Here is a 16931-nt window from a genome sequence, read left to right on the forward strand (position 1 = left end):
ATTCTTATTCATATTTGTTAAACTACATTGTCGGTTAAGGGCTTGTAAGTAAGCATTTCACTGTAAGGTTCGGCGCATCTGACTAATACGATTTGATTTGATTTGCCATGTTGCTTATCCGGATGTTGTTTTTCAATATTTAGCAACTCTTTGCATTTAATTGTGCAAAAAAACATGTACCGGTAGTTACTATTAACTAAATATGTTATAAGTACTTTGGTAGCATTAATTAACTTTTAGCTGTTTACATGTAATTAAGATATTTCTCCCAAACGGGTTACTATGCAGCATTTAGGTCAACTTCAAGTAATATGAGGCAACTCCATTTAATAGATATGAGATTAAGTTCCTGCTGTTACAAAGTCATCCTGATGTGGGACAGGAAAACTTTCATATGCCGCTTGGAATTAAATGTACTGTTGTTTAATCAGGCTTATGGTGTTATCCTATAGACCTAGCAGATATTTGACAAACCACATGACCTTCGATTGGAACAGTAGAATGTACTAGTAGGATTCAAGGATTCCCATGCTCCCATTAAGTCTGCTATATTCTGGCCTCTGGTGTTTGACACACTCCACCTTTCGTCCTCTGTGGAAACAGGAAATACTCTTTTCATAGCACTTCGATTCCGAAGTGACTTTTTAGTATCAGGTTAGGAGAATTTACACAACAGGGTTAGAAGAATTAACATAGAAGATTAGGAGACTGAGGATAAGGTACGGTAAAGAGTTAGGGAAGGCGGAAATGCTCTCCTAACCTGCTACAAAAATAACTTAATTGAAATGCCCTGAAAAGAATGTGTCCCCTTGTGGAACCAGAATCAGTCCATCTGTGGTCCCCTGGGTTGCACAGAGAGCCAGGGTGTATTATGTAACATGGTGGTCTGACTGTGCCAAAGGTCACATCACACACAGACTGAATTCAATATTACCAATGCAGTTTCTGAACATTTAAGGAAACATTGTTCCAATGTGTAATGATGGTGCTGAATGTGATCCCTTCGCTGTGTTCCAAGTCGTTGCACCAATGGAGGCTAATACGGAACCCAAACCGGCTGCGCGCGTGCGCCATCGTGCGCTATCGTGTGTAACAGTATAACTTCCGTCCCCTCGCCCTGACCCAGGGACCCTCTGCACACATCAACAACTGACACCCACGAAGCATCGTTACACAAAAGGGGAACAACGACTTCAAAGCCTCAGAGCGAGTGACGTCACCGATTGAAATGCGCACCACCGCTAACCATTTCACATCGGTTACACTCACCCCCCTTTTGACCTCCTCCTTTTCCGCAGCAACCAGTGATCCGGGTCAACAGCATCAATGTAACTGTATAGCTTCCGTCCCTCTCCTCGCCCCTACCTGGGCTCGAACCAGGGACTCTCTGCACACATTGACAACTGACACCCATGAAGCATTGTTACCCATCGCACCACAAAAGCCACGGAAGCCCTCAGAGCGAGTGATGTCACCGATTGAAACGCTATTAGCGCGCACCACCGCTAACTAGCTAGCCATTTCACATCGGTTACACGTGCATATTTATTTTGTCCCCCTACACCAAACGCGATCACGACACACAGGTTAAAATATCAAAACAAACTCTGAACCAATTACGTTAATTTGGGGACAGGTCAAAAAGCATTAAACGTGCATGGCAATTTAGCTAGTTAGCTTGCACTTGCTAGCTAATTTGTCCTATTTAGCTAGCTTGCTGTTGCTAGCTAATTTGTCCTGGGATATAAACATTGAGTTGTTATTTTACCTGAAATGCATAAGGTCCTCAACTCCGACAACTAATCCACACATAAAACGGCCAACTGAATCGTTTCTAGTCATCTTTCCTCCTTCCAGGCCTTTTCATCTTTGAACTCATATGGTGATTGGCATCTACACTTTTATAGTATTACCACGACGACCGGCAAAACAATTAATATTTTAATCACCCATGTGGGTATAACCAATGAGGAGATGGCACGTGGGTACCTGCTTCTATAAACCAATGAGGAGATGGGAGAGGCAGGACTTGCAGCGTGATCTGTGTAAGAAATAGGAATGACTTCTATTTTAGCCCTTGGCAACGCAGATGCTCGTTGGCGGGCACGATCAGTGTGGGTGCAATAATTGAATAACATGGATTTCTACATTTATTTTGCGACGCTTGCGCACCGTCTGGTCTGGTCAGCATGTTAGGCTGACATCAACATGGCCAAACCAAACCAGCACATCATATTCCACACCAGTAACATGGAGGGAGGGATGGGTGACATGGGTGAAGGGAGCAAAGGAGAGCAGAGTTAGAAACGAAATTCGAAAGAGGGAGACAATGGAGTAATGAATGGTGATGATGATGATGCAACATTGAGCATTCAGAGAGTTTAGAACAGGCTACAGGAAATCTATAATAGGATGCATTTTGAATAGCTTTGCTACCAGTAATATTCTGTACATCTTGTCACCATCATATTGTATTTATTGTATATAGTGGTGTATAGTAATTCAATTTAATTGATTATTATGACCAAGGTTTATTCTTATGCCATGTCAACTATCATCGTCATGAACAGTCTCACGCCAAATCTGCAGCAACAGTTGATGTTGATAAAGTCTCTGAGGTTTCAATTGAATAGGTTTATTCATTCATAGCAGGTCTAGATTGAGGATAATTCCGCATCTATGGTGCAGTCGTGACTCACTGCGGCACCACTGCAATGCCTTTCTGCTGTATATAAGGGGCACGTATAGAGCATGCATTATGCACGTGAGATCCGTCACGTACATTATCACAAACCCTTCCACCCCGTTATTTCCAAAACACGCCTTCTTTCTTTTCCGGTACTCAAAATGATGTGAGCCAACCACTGTCCCAGAAAACGCTTTTTTTCCTCCGGACTATGGATAGAACGATATGTCAATCTTTCATAGTGCATTTTGATTGGACAGTCTCTGTACGTGGTCTGAGGCAAGGCTCTCTTTTTCGTCACTGGCCTTCCCCTGTCACTTGACGTTTAACAATACTAGACATCCTCCTTCATTGCCTGATATTGCAACAGAACGCATCGCTTCCTCCTCAGACCCGTACAGCTTTTGCTCTATTATCTATCGCGCAGATAAACTGGTAAGTTTTTTTTCCATGAACTAATCCTTAGTTATGATAGATGATGTCATTTTCAGCAGACATTACTGTATTATTGTATTTATAAGCCTCAAGCTGAATATGTAATAAATACGTACTTACGTATGTATGTATAAATATGATGTATGAATGATGTCGTATTTTATATCTGTAGTTGTTTAAGTATTACAATAACGTGTGACTTCCTATCGGCAACTCCCAATGTATTACAAGGTCATACGGATGCAATGGCAAGGACAGACGCGGAAGTAACGCTTGCCACGAATTCACATGGGATGTAATAACGCGCATATTATGTAAACTGTTCATAGCGCGCAAATAAATCCAGAAATATCACACAAGCGCTCCCCAAAAGACGATCAGAATATCGTGTACACGCCTACGTCAACGGATGCCAAAAGCGAATCCCTCACGTACGCACGGCATGTGAAAAATCTATAGAGTGCAACGCACTGGCTATAAGGGAAGATTTGGATGTATAATGAGATTTCAAACGAGTGTCATGTCGGTTTTCACGGTTGAAATGCTCGCCAGCATATTTGAGAGGCTTTTGTTTGAGAAATCATACGCTCTCCTCCGATGGCGCACATAGGCAGACCAAGGTTATATTGGAGTCTCATCGTGATAACTAGCCTGGACAGATGCTAGTGGGTTATATCTACTCTATCGTCTAGGGTAGGTAATTCCCTCGGCGACAAGTTCGTAGTAGGCCAATTTCACCTTTTTTTCGCCTTCTCGCCATTAAATTTAGTTAAGGACGAAATTGAAGCCTTTTCAGCCATGTACGAACCGGTTGCAGGGGGAGTGTTTCACCGGAAGTGGCTTTATACAGGGGGTGGCCAAGGCTACTTCAGGGGGTCCATAGACCATGACAGAAAATGTGTGTGTAACCCTAACCTGGCATATAAAGAGCATGAATGATTGCTGTGATTGCTATGATTGCTGATTAGAGGTAGAAGTGATAATTCACTTCACCCAGAGTTCTTCAATGTGGCAGATAGTGTGGTCCAAAAAGGTTACTTCACTAGAATTCTTTAACTTACTATGAATAGTCGGTGTCTCTACCTCGGAACTGCAGCTCAATTTATTTCTCTCTCTCACACACACACGCGCACACACACTATACTCACATACTGGAGAGACTTGGGTCACTCTGTTTTCATGAATATACAATCTGGGTCTGAACATCCAAAATATTTTCAGAAAATAAAGCTCAAGCACCAAAGAGATAAGATAGCATTTGTGTGTTACATACATTGCAGTTTATTTACAAAACATTTAATTGACAAAAAAACACTGCAATTTGACGTACCAGGTATCAAGCAGAAATGGACTTGAAAAATAAAAATAATTTGGGTGCAGGTTTTAATCATGACCAGAGGGACCGCCTAAGTACCAAATTATCCTAGGTATATTTAAAACAGCATAATTCTGCAGTTCTGGTGAGAACTAGCAAACAAATCCATTTTGAGGGAGCGTGCCATTCTTGACTCAACACTGAGAATTCCGAGGTGACTTAACCCGTCATCAACCATCGTTGTCCTAAGGTGGGTTTTAATCAGTTTTAAAGCTGAGAAGCTTCTCTCGCAAGAAGCACTACTGACTGGTGTAACAACACACATCTTACAAAGTCTAAATAGCTCATGGAAGACCTGTATCAAGTAGAGGTCGACCTCTACTTGATGCATCTAATACATTAAAATAACACAAGAACCATTAGTGTATAATAAAAAAAAAAATGCCACAGCCATCAAAATAAGAACACACATCAATCAACAACCAACATTTTAAAGTGAGGCTTAATCTGACAAAATCATCTATTACAAGCTGAAGCTTAACTTAAGTTCTGAACTGGGCATGTGACTGGTAGATGCTCTGACTTGGTGGTGGTAGACTGGGTCCTTGTGAAGTCTGACCACACAGACTCTGACTACCCTCAGGTAGGGAGCTGCTCTGAGGTCCGGTGGTGATGCAAGGGCTGGGGTCTGTTTGCACCTGATCTGCCTGTTTGTGCTTCTTTGAAAATAAGTCTGATATCTCTCCCTTTCTTTTCATGTTTAATTGACCCTATGCAAAAATAAGACAGTCTAAATCTAAGCATCCAATTACCCACATTTTAGTCCAATCTCAATCTCAATTGCAAATCCCCATTATCATAACTGTACCTTAAAATCAACTACCAGCCTAAGTTACCAGTTAGATCATGGCTAGCCCTACTCTGCAGTAAGTAACTTAGCTAGCTATCATTTCGTACACCTTTACGATAGCAATCAGGCTATCTGCAAATGGTGGTGATCTTTTAAGTAACGTTAACATATTTATAATAACAATTGTTCATTTTGAGTTCAAGTACGAAAATCTGAGTTAATGGATTTCAAATTGCTGAATGTTAACTTGCTGAACACTGACAGATGTAGCCTACTAGTTATCCCACATTAGCTAAACATTCATATACTGTAATTTACGACACTGTACTGTATATGCGTGTATTACTAGCACAGATGTAAACATAATGTTTGGCTAAATTGGGAACCGATCTCTCTTATCTGATTAACTGTCTGTTAATGGAGCCAAAGGTCTAACATTAACTTACACAGCGACTCAACTTTCGTAAAAGTTGTTCAGGAAACCTAAACCTGATGCTAAACCTTAAAACTTATTTCAAATATGATGCTTTCACCAATTGCGAAAAAAGCTTGTGGAGCTGTGGATATATTCTTTCTTCTTCTGTATGTTCTTCTTCTTCTTATTCTTCTGTACCTCGCAACCAACGTTAATATCCACTCTTCCTCGTCCTCGATTTGAAAAAGTCCAAATAAATGCTTCTTTCAACAAGAGGTGAAATGATATGTTAATCAGCATCAAACTGCCAGTAGCGAATTACATTTTGGTTACATTTTGGGGTGGCACCCAGGGTGGCCAATTAGATGTCAGGGGTGTCCAGTGCCACCCCGGACACCCCTCTGGCTCCGCATGTGATTACCGACTATGCACGTCAAGCTCAGAAGATAGTGGAGATCTATAAAGTGCACTAGTGGCTGCCATGCTACATGATAACCGCTTGGAATAGACACTAAGCTAGCGAGGGCTGTCAAGAATGTCAGTATGGTTATGATTACCAATGTTAATCTATTTTTTTAACATAATACACATAGGTAATTTAGTAGCATAGGCCCAGGCCTATACCTTATGATGCTGCTATGACAGTTGATTGAGTCAGTGGCAACAAACCGTCCATGCTACAAACACTGCATCTATAATCTTTTCAACAGAATGATTTATAACAATGATTTCTCTCCCTCCATGTCTCCCTCATTCATCCCCCTCTCTCCTTCACTTCCCCCTCAATCCCAACTCCCCTCTCGCTTTTGCACACTCTCTCTCTCTCTCTCTCTCAGTAACACAATGCCTCACTCATTCCCATTCCTCTCTACGGAGCAGAAGAAGGAGCTCAGTGATATTGCTCAGAAGATCGTCGCTCCCGGCAAAGGAATCCTTGCTGCCGATGAGTCCACAGGTAGAGGAATGCCGAGGAGTTCACACACACGGATCAGATCACCCTCTAAACACACTCATACATGGCATATCAAAGATATGGCGTGTAGAATGGCGCCGGAGGGAATGTCTGATGTTTTACATGCTCCTAACCAACTGTGCTATTTTGTTAGTTTTTCCCCGTTGTTTGTACATAATGTTGCTGCTACCGTCTCTTAGGACCGAAAATAACTTCAGAACAGCGATTACTCAACTCGAACTGGAAGAGCCCAACGCGAAGGATATACTGCTGTCTCGGGAATGGGCCCAAATTTGCGTGAAGAAAAGATGGACGAAAAGGGAGCGCAGGTCGGGCTGCCGTCTGAGAATTCGTAGGCGAGTGAGTAAACTCACACTGCCATTCGTTCTATTGGCCAACGTGCAATCATTGGAAAATAAAATGGATGACCTACGATCAAGATTATACTACCAACAACACATTAAAACTGTAATATCTTATGTTTCACCGAGTCGTGGCGACGACACGGATAATATAGAGCTGGCGGGATTTTCCATGGACCGGCAGGACAGAGAAGCTACGTCTGGTAAGACGAGGGGCGGGGTGTGTGTGTCTATTTGTCAATAACAGCTGGTGCGCGATGTCTAATATTAAAGAAGTCCCAAAGTATTGCTTGCCTGAGGTAGAGTACCTTATGATAAGCTGTAGACCACACTATCTACCAAGAGGGTTCTCATCTACATTATTCACAGCCGTCTATTTACCACCACAAACCGATACGGGCACTAAGACCGCAATCAACCAGCTGTATAAGGCCATAAGCAAACAAGAAAATGCTCGTCCAGAAGCGGCACTCCTAGTGGCCGGGGACTTTAATGCAGGCAAACTTAAATCCATTTTACCTCATTTCTACCAGCATGTCACATGTACAACCCAGAGGAAATAAAACTATAGACCACCTTTACTCCACACACAGAGATGCATGCAAAGCTCTCCCCCGCCCTCCATTTGGAAAATCTGACCATAATTATATCCTCCTGATTCCTGCTTATAATCAAAAACTAAAGCAGGAAGTACCAGTGACTCGCTCAATATGGAAGTGGTCAGATGACGCGGATGCTATGCTACATGACTGTTTTGCTAGCACAGACTGGAATATGTTCCGGGATTTATCAAATGGCATTCAGGAGTATACCACCTCGGTCATCGGCTTCATCAATAAGTGCTGCCGCTTTCAAGGAGCGGGACACTAATCCGGATGCTTATAAGAAATACCGCTATGCCCTCCGACGAACCATCAAACAAGCAAAGCATCTACAGGATTAAGATTGAATCCTACTACACCGGCTCTGACGCTCGTCGGATGTGGAAGGGCTTGAAAACTATTATGGACTAAAAAGAGAAACCCAGCCGCGAGCTGTCCATTGACACGAGCCTACCAGATGAGCTAAATGTTGTTTTATGCTCGCTAAGAGGCAAGCAACACTGACGCATGCATGAGAGCATCAGCTGTTATGGACGACTGTGATACCGCTCTCGGTAGCTGATGTGAACAAGACCTTTAAACAGGTCAACATTCATAAACCCGCGGGGCCAGACGGATTACCAGGACGTGGACTCTAAGAATGCACAGACCAACTGGCAAGTGTCTTCACTGAAATGTTCAACCTCTCCCTGACCAAATCTGTAATACCTACGTGTTTCAAGCAGACCACCATAGTCCCTGTGCCCAAGGAAGCGAAGGTAACCTGAAGAAATGATTACCGCCCCATAGCACACACATCGGTAGCCATGAAGTGTTTTGAAAGTCTGGTCATGGCATACATCAACAGCATCCTCCCGGATACCTTAGACCCACTCCAATTCGCATACCGCCCCAACAGATCCACAGATACATAATCTCAGCACCCTGGGACTAAACACCTCCCTCTGCAACTGGACCCTGGACTTCCTGACCACAGGTACTAAGGGTAGACAACAACACGTCTGCTACGCTGATCCTCAACACTGGGGGCCCTCATGGGTGTGTGCTTAGTCCCCTACAGTATTCCCTGTTCACCCACGACTGCGTGGCAGAACACGACTCCAACACCATCAAGTTTGCTGACGACACAACAGGTCACCAACAATGATGAGACAGCCTATAGTGAGGTCAGAGACCTGGCAGTGTGGTGCCAGGACAACAACCTCTCCCTCAATGTGAGGAAGACAAAAGAGCTGATCGTGGACAACAGGAAAAGGCGGGCCGAACAGGAATTGCCCGTAGAGCTCCGAGACAGGACTGGGTCGCGGCACAGATCTGGGGAAGGGTACCAAAAAATGTCTGCAGCATTGAAGGTCCCCAAGAACACAGTGGCCTCCATCATCAAGAAGTTTGGAACCACCAAGACTCTTCCTAGAGCTGGCCGCCCGGCCAAACTGAGCAATCGGGGGAGAAGGGCCTTGGTCAGGGAGATGACCAAAAACCCGATGGTCACTCTGACAGAGCTCCAGAGTTCCTCTGTGGAGATGGGAGAACCTTCCAGAAGGACAACCATCTCTGCAGCACTTCACCAATCAGGCCTTTATGATAGAGTGGCCAGACAGAAGCCACTCCTCAATATAAGGCACATAACAGCCCGCTTAGATTTTGCCAAAATGCACATAAAGGATTCTCAAACTATGAGATACAAGATTCTCTGGTTTAATGAAAGCAAGATTGCATGCCTTTCCAAATAATGTCCAATCAATTGAATTTACCACCGGTGGACTCCAATCAAGTTGTAGAAACATCTCAAGGATGATCAATGGAAACTGGATGCACCTGAGCTCAATTTCGAGTCTCATAGCAACGGGTCTATTTATGTAAATAAGGTATTTCTAAAAACCTGATTTGCTTTGTCATTGTGGAATATTGTGTGTAGTTTGATGATGATTTAAAAAAATATATATATTAGAAGAAGGCTGTAACGTAACAAAATGTGGAAAAGGGGAAGGGGTCTGAATATATAAATATTTTACATTTATATATATTATTATTTAACCCCATTCCAACCCACCTGTAGGCAGCGTGGCCAAGCGCTTCCAAAGCATCAACGCTGAGAACACTGAGGAGAACCGCCGTCTTTACCGCCAGCTCCTCTTCACGGCCGACCGCGTAGAGCCATGCATCGGCGGAGTCATCTTCTTCCATGAGACCCTGTACCAGAAGACAGACGACGGCAAGCTGTTCCCTCAGCTCATCAAGGAGAGAGACATGGTGGTGGGCATCAAGGTGGACAAAGGTGTCGTCCCCCTGGCCGGGACCAACGGAGAGACCACCACTCAGGGTGAGAGACAACAGTGGGCCGGGGCTAAGTAACCTTTGACCTCTAGTATTGAGCTCAACTTTGCTACGTATGCAGATTTTATTCAGGGATGGTTTGAAGAGTGAAACTGGAACAAAGTGTCGAGTCATGTTTATTTCATAATATTACACATATCCATCCCCTCTCTTTCCCTCCTCTTTCTCTCTCTGCCTGTCTGTCTCTTGCTCTCTCTGTATGTCTCTCTGTCTCTCTCCCTCAGGTCTGGATGGGCTGTACGAACGGTGTGCCCAGTACAAAAAGGACGGAGCTGACTTTGCTAAGTGGCGTTGTGTGCTGAAGATCACTGACACCACCCCCTCAGAGCTAGCCATCAAGGAGAATGCCAACGTGCTGGCCCGCTACGCCAGTATCTGCCAGATGGTGAGACACACACACACACACACATACATAAAGAGCAAGAAACATACATTGAACATGTGGGAACATATCGGCACACATAAAATTAGTTTGCACACACTTGGCCATTCCCCACTCAATCTCCACAATTGTATTATTTTTATTATAAATGTTTCACATCTCTGCTTCAAAAAACAATATCGCCACTATAATGACTTATCAAGGAGTTGTAGTTATTTTAGCCATATTAGCTTGAGTGCCTAGTAGCCAAATCCGGTGCCATTGATATGCTGGGCACAGACACCCCGACCAATAAAGTTTTATTGTCTGTTCTGTAGTCATGACGCTGGTTGCCATGCTTCTGTGCCCTTCCCTAGCATGGCATCGTGCCCATCGTGGAGCCCGAGATCCTGCCAGACGGAGACCATGACCTGAAGCGCTGCCAGTATGTTACTGAGAAGGTGAGGGATCGCACCGACTAACAGAAAAACAATGGCTACCTTCCAATGGCTATTCTAGCATGCCACTTAAAATGCATGTCTGCTTCCTTCTAAGTAGGCTGTGTTTACAAAGGCAGCCCAATTTGAATCTTTATACCACAAATGGGTCTTTTGACCAATCACATCAGATCTTTTCACATTAGATCTTGTTCAGATCTGATCTGATTGGTCAAAAGACCAATTAGTGAAAAAAATGTCAGAATTGGGCTGTCTGTGTATATGAAACTTTAGTGTGCTAGTGTGGGTGTTGGAATAGAGCGTACTTAGTCTAGGTAGGATAGGAACACTCATTAGATCAATCAGTCATTCAATCAATCAATCAATTTCAACATCTCTAACTATTTCTGTCTGTCTCATCAATATTTCTTCTATTTCCTTTCTTTGTCTCTTTGTCTCTTTCTCTCTCTGTCTCCTTGTCTCTCTCTCTCGCTCTCTGTCCCCTGTCTTTCCCTCTTTCACGTTCTCCTTCTCTCTCCCCCTCCTCCCCCCCAGGTTCTGGCTGCAGTGTATAAGGCTTTGTCTGACCACCATGTATACCTGGAGGGCACCCTGCTGAAGCCCAACATGGTCACCCCAGGACACTCCTGCTCCCAAAAGTACAGCAACCAGGAGATAGCCATGGCAACTGTCACCGCCCTGCGCCGCACCGTGCCCCCGGCTGTGCCTGGTGAGAAGGAGAAATGTATAGAAATATGGACACACACATGCATGCACACACGTGTAGCACACTTACTCCTCAGCTAGCTTTTGAGGGGTGCAACCCGTAGAGATGCTTGAGGGAGGACGCTCACGTGTGTTTGTGTAGCAGAGGTCCTGGTTTCGAGCCAGGTATGTGCCGAATCGGGAGGAAGTGGTACTCACTAAGCAAGCAGCATGACGTCCTTTACACACGCACTCACTCAATCCACTTTCCACACACATGCACACACACACACAACCCTCCTCCCCTACACACATCCACTCCCCCTCTCTTATCTTACCCTTCCTCTCCCTGTCTCCCTGCCTCCATCCTTCCCCAGGCATCACCTTCCTGTCTGGCGGCCAGTCTGAGGAGGAGGCCTCCATCAACCTGAATGCCATGAACCAGTGTCCCCTTCACCGGCCCTGGGCCATCACCTTCTCCTACGGCCGCGCCCTGCAGGCCTCCGCCCTCAAGGCCTGGGGAGGCAAGCCAGAGAACGGCAAGGCCTGCCAGGAGGAGTTCATCAAGAGAGCCCTGGTATGACCCACACAGAGAGAAGAACATGAGGGAGGGAGGGAGATACGATGGGTGGCATTGAGACCTGGGTTCAAATAGTAGTATTTGTTTTCTTTCAAATACTTTGATTGAGCGTTTCATTGAGCCTGCCTGCCGTGAGTGCCCGGGGTTTGTACTTTCGGAATTACTACATTTGTTCCATTGCACCAAGCTATCAAAGTGTTCCTAGATTCACTTTTAACCATGATAACTCCCAATCTATCAAGTGACCCTAATGCAGCACAGCTGTCAACATTCTCAGAGTCAGGTGAAGGCATTTATATAGTTAAGCCTGATGATGATACCTTGTGCATAGTTCAACAGTTCAACAGTAGCAGTGAATGCAAACTGAAATACATGGGCATTACGTCACAAGCTTCTTATAATTATTGCGACCCTATGTGATAACAAACTACAGCAAGGCTATTCAGCTAGCAGCCGGTTTATACTTTTATAATGAGCCTTTGATCAATTATTTGAATGTTTTTTTAAGGAGTGGGGCATTCCCACTCCTTGTGTATTTTTCTTTATTGAGGTTAGAGACAGTGAGAGAAAGACAGGAAAGATTGTAAAGAGGTTTGTGCCACAAAGGCGTGGGCCAACACAGTAAATATGTGGCCCTAACCGCTAGACCACCTCAGGCCACCCCTTTGATAAATTCTGAACATTAATTTAAAACATCCAAAAGAATATATGACGTTTAGTGCCAAAATGAGCCCTCTGTCGATATTTTCCAGTAGGATAATCTGTTTTCCTGTAGTCCCACCCAGTAAGTGCTGTCAATTAATATCCCCCAACATATAGCCAAAGAGATGGCAGTGCCACCGCACGAACATCGCTTGTTTCATAGTCATCATGATCTACTTTCAATCACTTGAATGGACTTAATGTTGTACTACAAGTGAGGGATAAAACAGTTAATGACATGATTGAAAAAATGACTGCTTTTCAAAATAAATTGTTATTTTCTCCTCTGATTTGAGCCCAAACTAAATGCTCCATTTCCCTACACTCAGTGTTCAAATTGAGCAGAATGTCATCTGTCGGGTAGCAAGAGCATGCAGCTCAAACAACTGGTTGTCCCATGAAGCAGCTTACAGGAGAACAACAGCGGTAGAGTAGTTCAATTTAAACTCGTTTTTCATAATTCATAAAAAGAATGCATCACTGATTCGTATTTCCTGCGACTTTCTGAAGAAGTAACCCCTTTTTTGTAACGCCTGCTTGTGTGCGCCCGTGTGTTGTGTAGCCACTTAGAATGCCAAAATAGTTATTTTTTAAGGCTTTCCCAAAAACCTTCCCAATTAAATGTTGACTCCAAAGTAGGCCTACCTGACAGAATGATATCATGATGGTTTGTAGCCTATAAATCTGGTGGTCATTTGTTTTTGCAAACTCTGGACTACAGTCTGGACAGCCCTGGACTACAGTCTTTAGGATAAGGTGACAGGTCCTAGACAGTACTACATACACCATATAATCCTAATAAAGTAATGCCATGTGGTGTGTATCGGATGTTCCTATAACAATGAGATAGCAAGAGCAAGTGGAGCTAAGTCTCCATGTGTGGGGAGACAGAGGGTCTGTACTAATCGTTGCCTTTTATCCCTTTCGCTTTCTCTCTCACACCATCTCTTTCTCCATCTTACTTTCTTCTTTCTCTCTCTACAGAACAACAGCAAGGCCTGTCAGGGCAAGTATGTTTCCTCTGGAGACAAGGGTGCCGCCGGCGGAGAATCCCTCTATGTGGCCAACCACGCCTATTAAGTATGGACCCACCCCTTTCAATATCAAACCACACCCACACTATCCACTCAGCTGATACAGTTCTGTCCCGACCCCGCCCCCTTCTCGGGCCTATTCCTGTTACTCTTTTCTTCCCAAAACTCTTCCCCTCTTCCACTTTTTTTTTTTGTTGCTTTGGGATTGTGATGTCACTGTTATGTCATTGTGTAGTTCAGGAAAGTTGTGTGTTTTGTCACTTTTTTTTATTTTAGCACTCAAACATCTCCCCCGCGAGAAGAATCTGTGATCCTCTGCCCATAGTCATTCCCCATTCACTGCTGAGCTTGAGAGTTCCAGCTCTTTGTCCCCCCCTCCACTGCTTACATGCTCCTCCTCCCCAGACTGCCCCTCCTGATTCAGTGTTGTCATCTTGATGATTCCTAAGTACATGTGCCTTCTTCTCTCGACTGAAAAAAACACTAGAGGAAGACTTTTTAGAGTATATTATTAATGTTTGATATTCTATACACTGGAAATAGAAATAAAGAATCATATTCACTAAATGCACTTTTGTGATATCCTGTTTTGGGTTCGGGCAGACTGCCTGCTCTAAAGAGACTGCTAGGTGGGGGTGTAACTACCATTATATGTGACAGCAGGGTCAGAAAATGCTTGTGGATTCACAGCATGACATGCTGAAGCCATAAAAACATGAAAAAGAACGATGCACATTCGTCTAAGGAATACAGTAATATTGTAGATGCCAACTGACCGGCAATGAATGCCACATTTGAACAGTCACAAAATATCAGCCTCACACTGACAACAGTTAAAACAACAGACTCACACACAGGTTGATTCTTTCAGAGTTGACTCAATAATTATTGCAGTATGAATAGTCACAGTCAAGAAGTCACACTCACAATCAGTACCAATATGCTGCCTTTAAAAGGACATTGATGCATGATTTAAAGGGATAGTTCACCTAAATTCCAAAATTACATATTGGTTTCCTTACTGTGTAATCAGTCTATGAACATGGTATGACAGCGATCATGTGTTGGTTTTGTTAACCTGGCACTGTAAATCCAAGTCAATAGTCCCGATATCATGACTCAGTAACTTCTTTGAGCCACACAAGGTAAACAAAAACAAAGCATGGCTTGCTGCCATACCTTGTCCATACACTGCGTACAGGGTAAGGAAACAATTGTCAATTTGTAATGTCAACTTGTATTTGTGAATTTGGGTGAACTATTCCTTTAAACAAAGGTCAGAGATTTTGGTTCAGCTGAGATAAAGAAGAATATAAAAGAGGAATGGACCACTGTCCTATTATAAACATTCAGGTTGACCTAGGCCTCAGCAGAAGCTTGGTGTCGGAGTTAACAATCTACTGGATGAAAACCATGTAGTGGGCCACCCGGGTGTAGACTGCAGGGAAGACTTCTCTACCGCAGCTTTTCCCAAAACTCCTGATTCCCACCTGGACAAACTGACCAGCAGAGAGACATACAAAAGGCCCACCAGAGTCCCCCTGAAAAGTGGACAAGATAAATCACAAGTAAGACTGTGTGTTTTCCTTAAAGTGATGCAGTACCTGACAGGTATCCTTTCCACCCTCCCAGAACCCTGCATACATGTTGGAGGTGAGAACAGGATACGCTTCCAGGCAAGTACACTACTTAATGAGGAGCACTCTCAGCTGCTGCAGGACCTTATCGGCAAGCAACGGTCCTGGAGAACATGAGAGAGTGACCGAGAGAGCGAGAGAGGGGGACAGAGGGGGTAAACATTGGGTTAAAAGATAAAGTAAGGAGAGAGAGTGGGAGGAGAACAAGAATAGGGGGATGAAGAAAAGCTAGCAGCACCTGGGCATAACATCAACTGGTTATCCAGTAGATTAGTAAGAATGGCTCACCCCTTGCCTTTTTCCCTTTATCCAGATTACAACCTCTCACTTTTGGTTAATTGAAAATGGAACCATTTTCAAAATATCGCCCTTTATAAAACATAAAGGTTGCAATTCCAGTTTCGTCCCCCAGAAAAGACAGAACAAATACTACCACAAATATTATTATTAAAGTCAAATATACTAATAGATTTTTAAAAAAACATTATTTTATGGATTTATTTTAATTTTAGGGAATTATCTTTGTTAATGATATTAGGAATGGTGGAGTTATGTCACACGTGCAGTTAACAAAAATATATGGGAAATGTTTGTGCTATCAATAATTACAACCAACTTATTGCAGCATTACTGCGAAAATGGAAGGAGGCAAGTGGAAGAAGATCGGGAACTTATTTGTCTGCCCAACATTTACAAAAAATATTTTTGTTATAAATCGACAAATATAATATAAATGTTGACAGCGGCGCCATACAGGTTGCAAAAAAAACATGGTGTCACGGCCGTCCTCCTCTTCGTCTGAAGAGGAGAGGCGAGATGGATCTGAGGACCAATACGCGGCGTGGTAAGTGTCCATGGTGAATCTTTAATAAAGAAAGACTGAACACTATGCAAAAGAGTAACGAAAACAATAAACCAAATACGACCGTGAAGCTACAAAATGAGACCTGTGCTGACACAAGCCACTAACATAGACAATCACCCACAAACAAACAGTGCAACCCAGGCTACCTAAGTATGATTCTCAATCAGAGACAACTAATGACACCTGCCTCTGATTGAGAACCATACTAGGCCGAAAACATAGAACTGCCCCAAAACATAGAAAAACAAACATAGACTGCCCACCCAACTCACGCCCTGACCATACTACATAAATACAAAACAGAAATAAAGGTCAGAACGTGACAGTACCCCCCCCCAAAGGTGCGGACTCCGGCCGCAAAACCTTGACCTATAGGGGAGGGTCTGGGTGGGCATCTGTCCGCGGTGGCGGCTCTGGCGCGGGACGCGGATCCCACCTCATCATTGTCTTAGTCCGCCTTATTGTCCGCCTCCGTGGCTTACTCAGCATGACCACCCCTCTCAATGACCCCACTGGACAGAGGGGCAGCTCGGGACAGAGGGACAGCTGCTCGGGACAGAGAGGCAGCTGCTCGGGACAGAGAGGCAGCTGCTCGGGACAGAGAGGCAGCTGCTCGGGACAGAGAGGCAGCTGCTCGGGACAGAGAGGCAGCTGCT

The 16931-nt window shown here is 44.0% G+C and overlaps 1 protein-coding gene across 1 annotated transcript; it reads left to right on the top strand.

Annotated features, from left to right (window-relative positions):
- Nucleotides 1-3022: 3022 nt before the first annotated feature.
- Nucleotides 3023-14340, top strand: LOC110521904 (fructose-bisphosphate aldolase A). The gene is made up of 8 exons (XM_021599850.3): nucleotides 3023-3121; nucleotides 6538-6656; nucleotides 9677-9940; nucleotides 10179-10339; nucleotides 10693-10776; nucleotides 11308-11482; nucleotides 11835-12034; nucleotides 13724-14340. The coding sequence occupies exons 2-8, from the start codon at nucleotides 6545-6547 to the stop codon at nucleotides 13817-13819; spliced, it is 1092 nt and encodes a 363-aa protein (XP_021455525.1). The 5' UTR covers nucleotides 3023-3121; nucleotides 6538-6544; the 3' UTR covers nucleotides 13820-14340.
- Nucleotides 14341-16931: the final 2591 nt, after the last annotated feature.

Source organism: Oncorhynchus mykiss, chromosome 4 (assembly GCF_057628025.1).
Source record: "Oncorhynchus mykiss isolate SJ-2025 chromosome 4, ASM5762802v1, whole genome shotgun sequence".
Classification (NCBI taxonomy): Eukaryota; Metazoa; Chordata; class Actinopteri; order Salmoniformes; family Salmonidae; genus Oncorhynchus; species Oncorhynchus mykiss.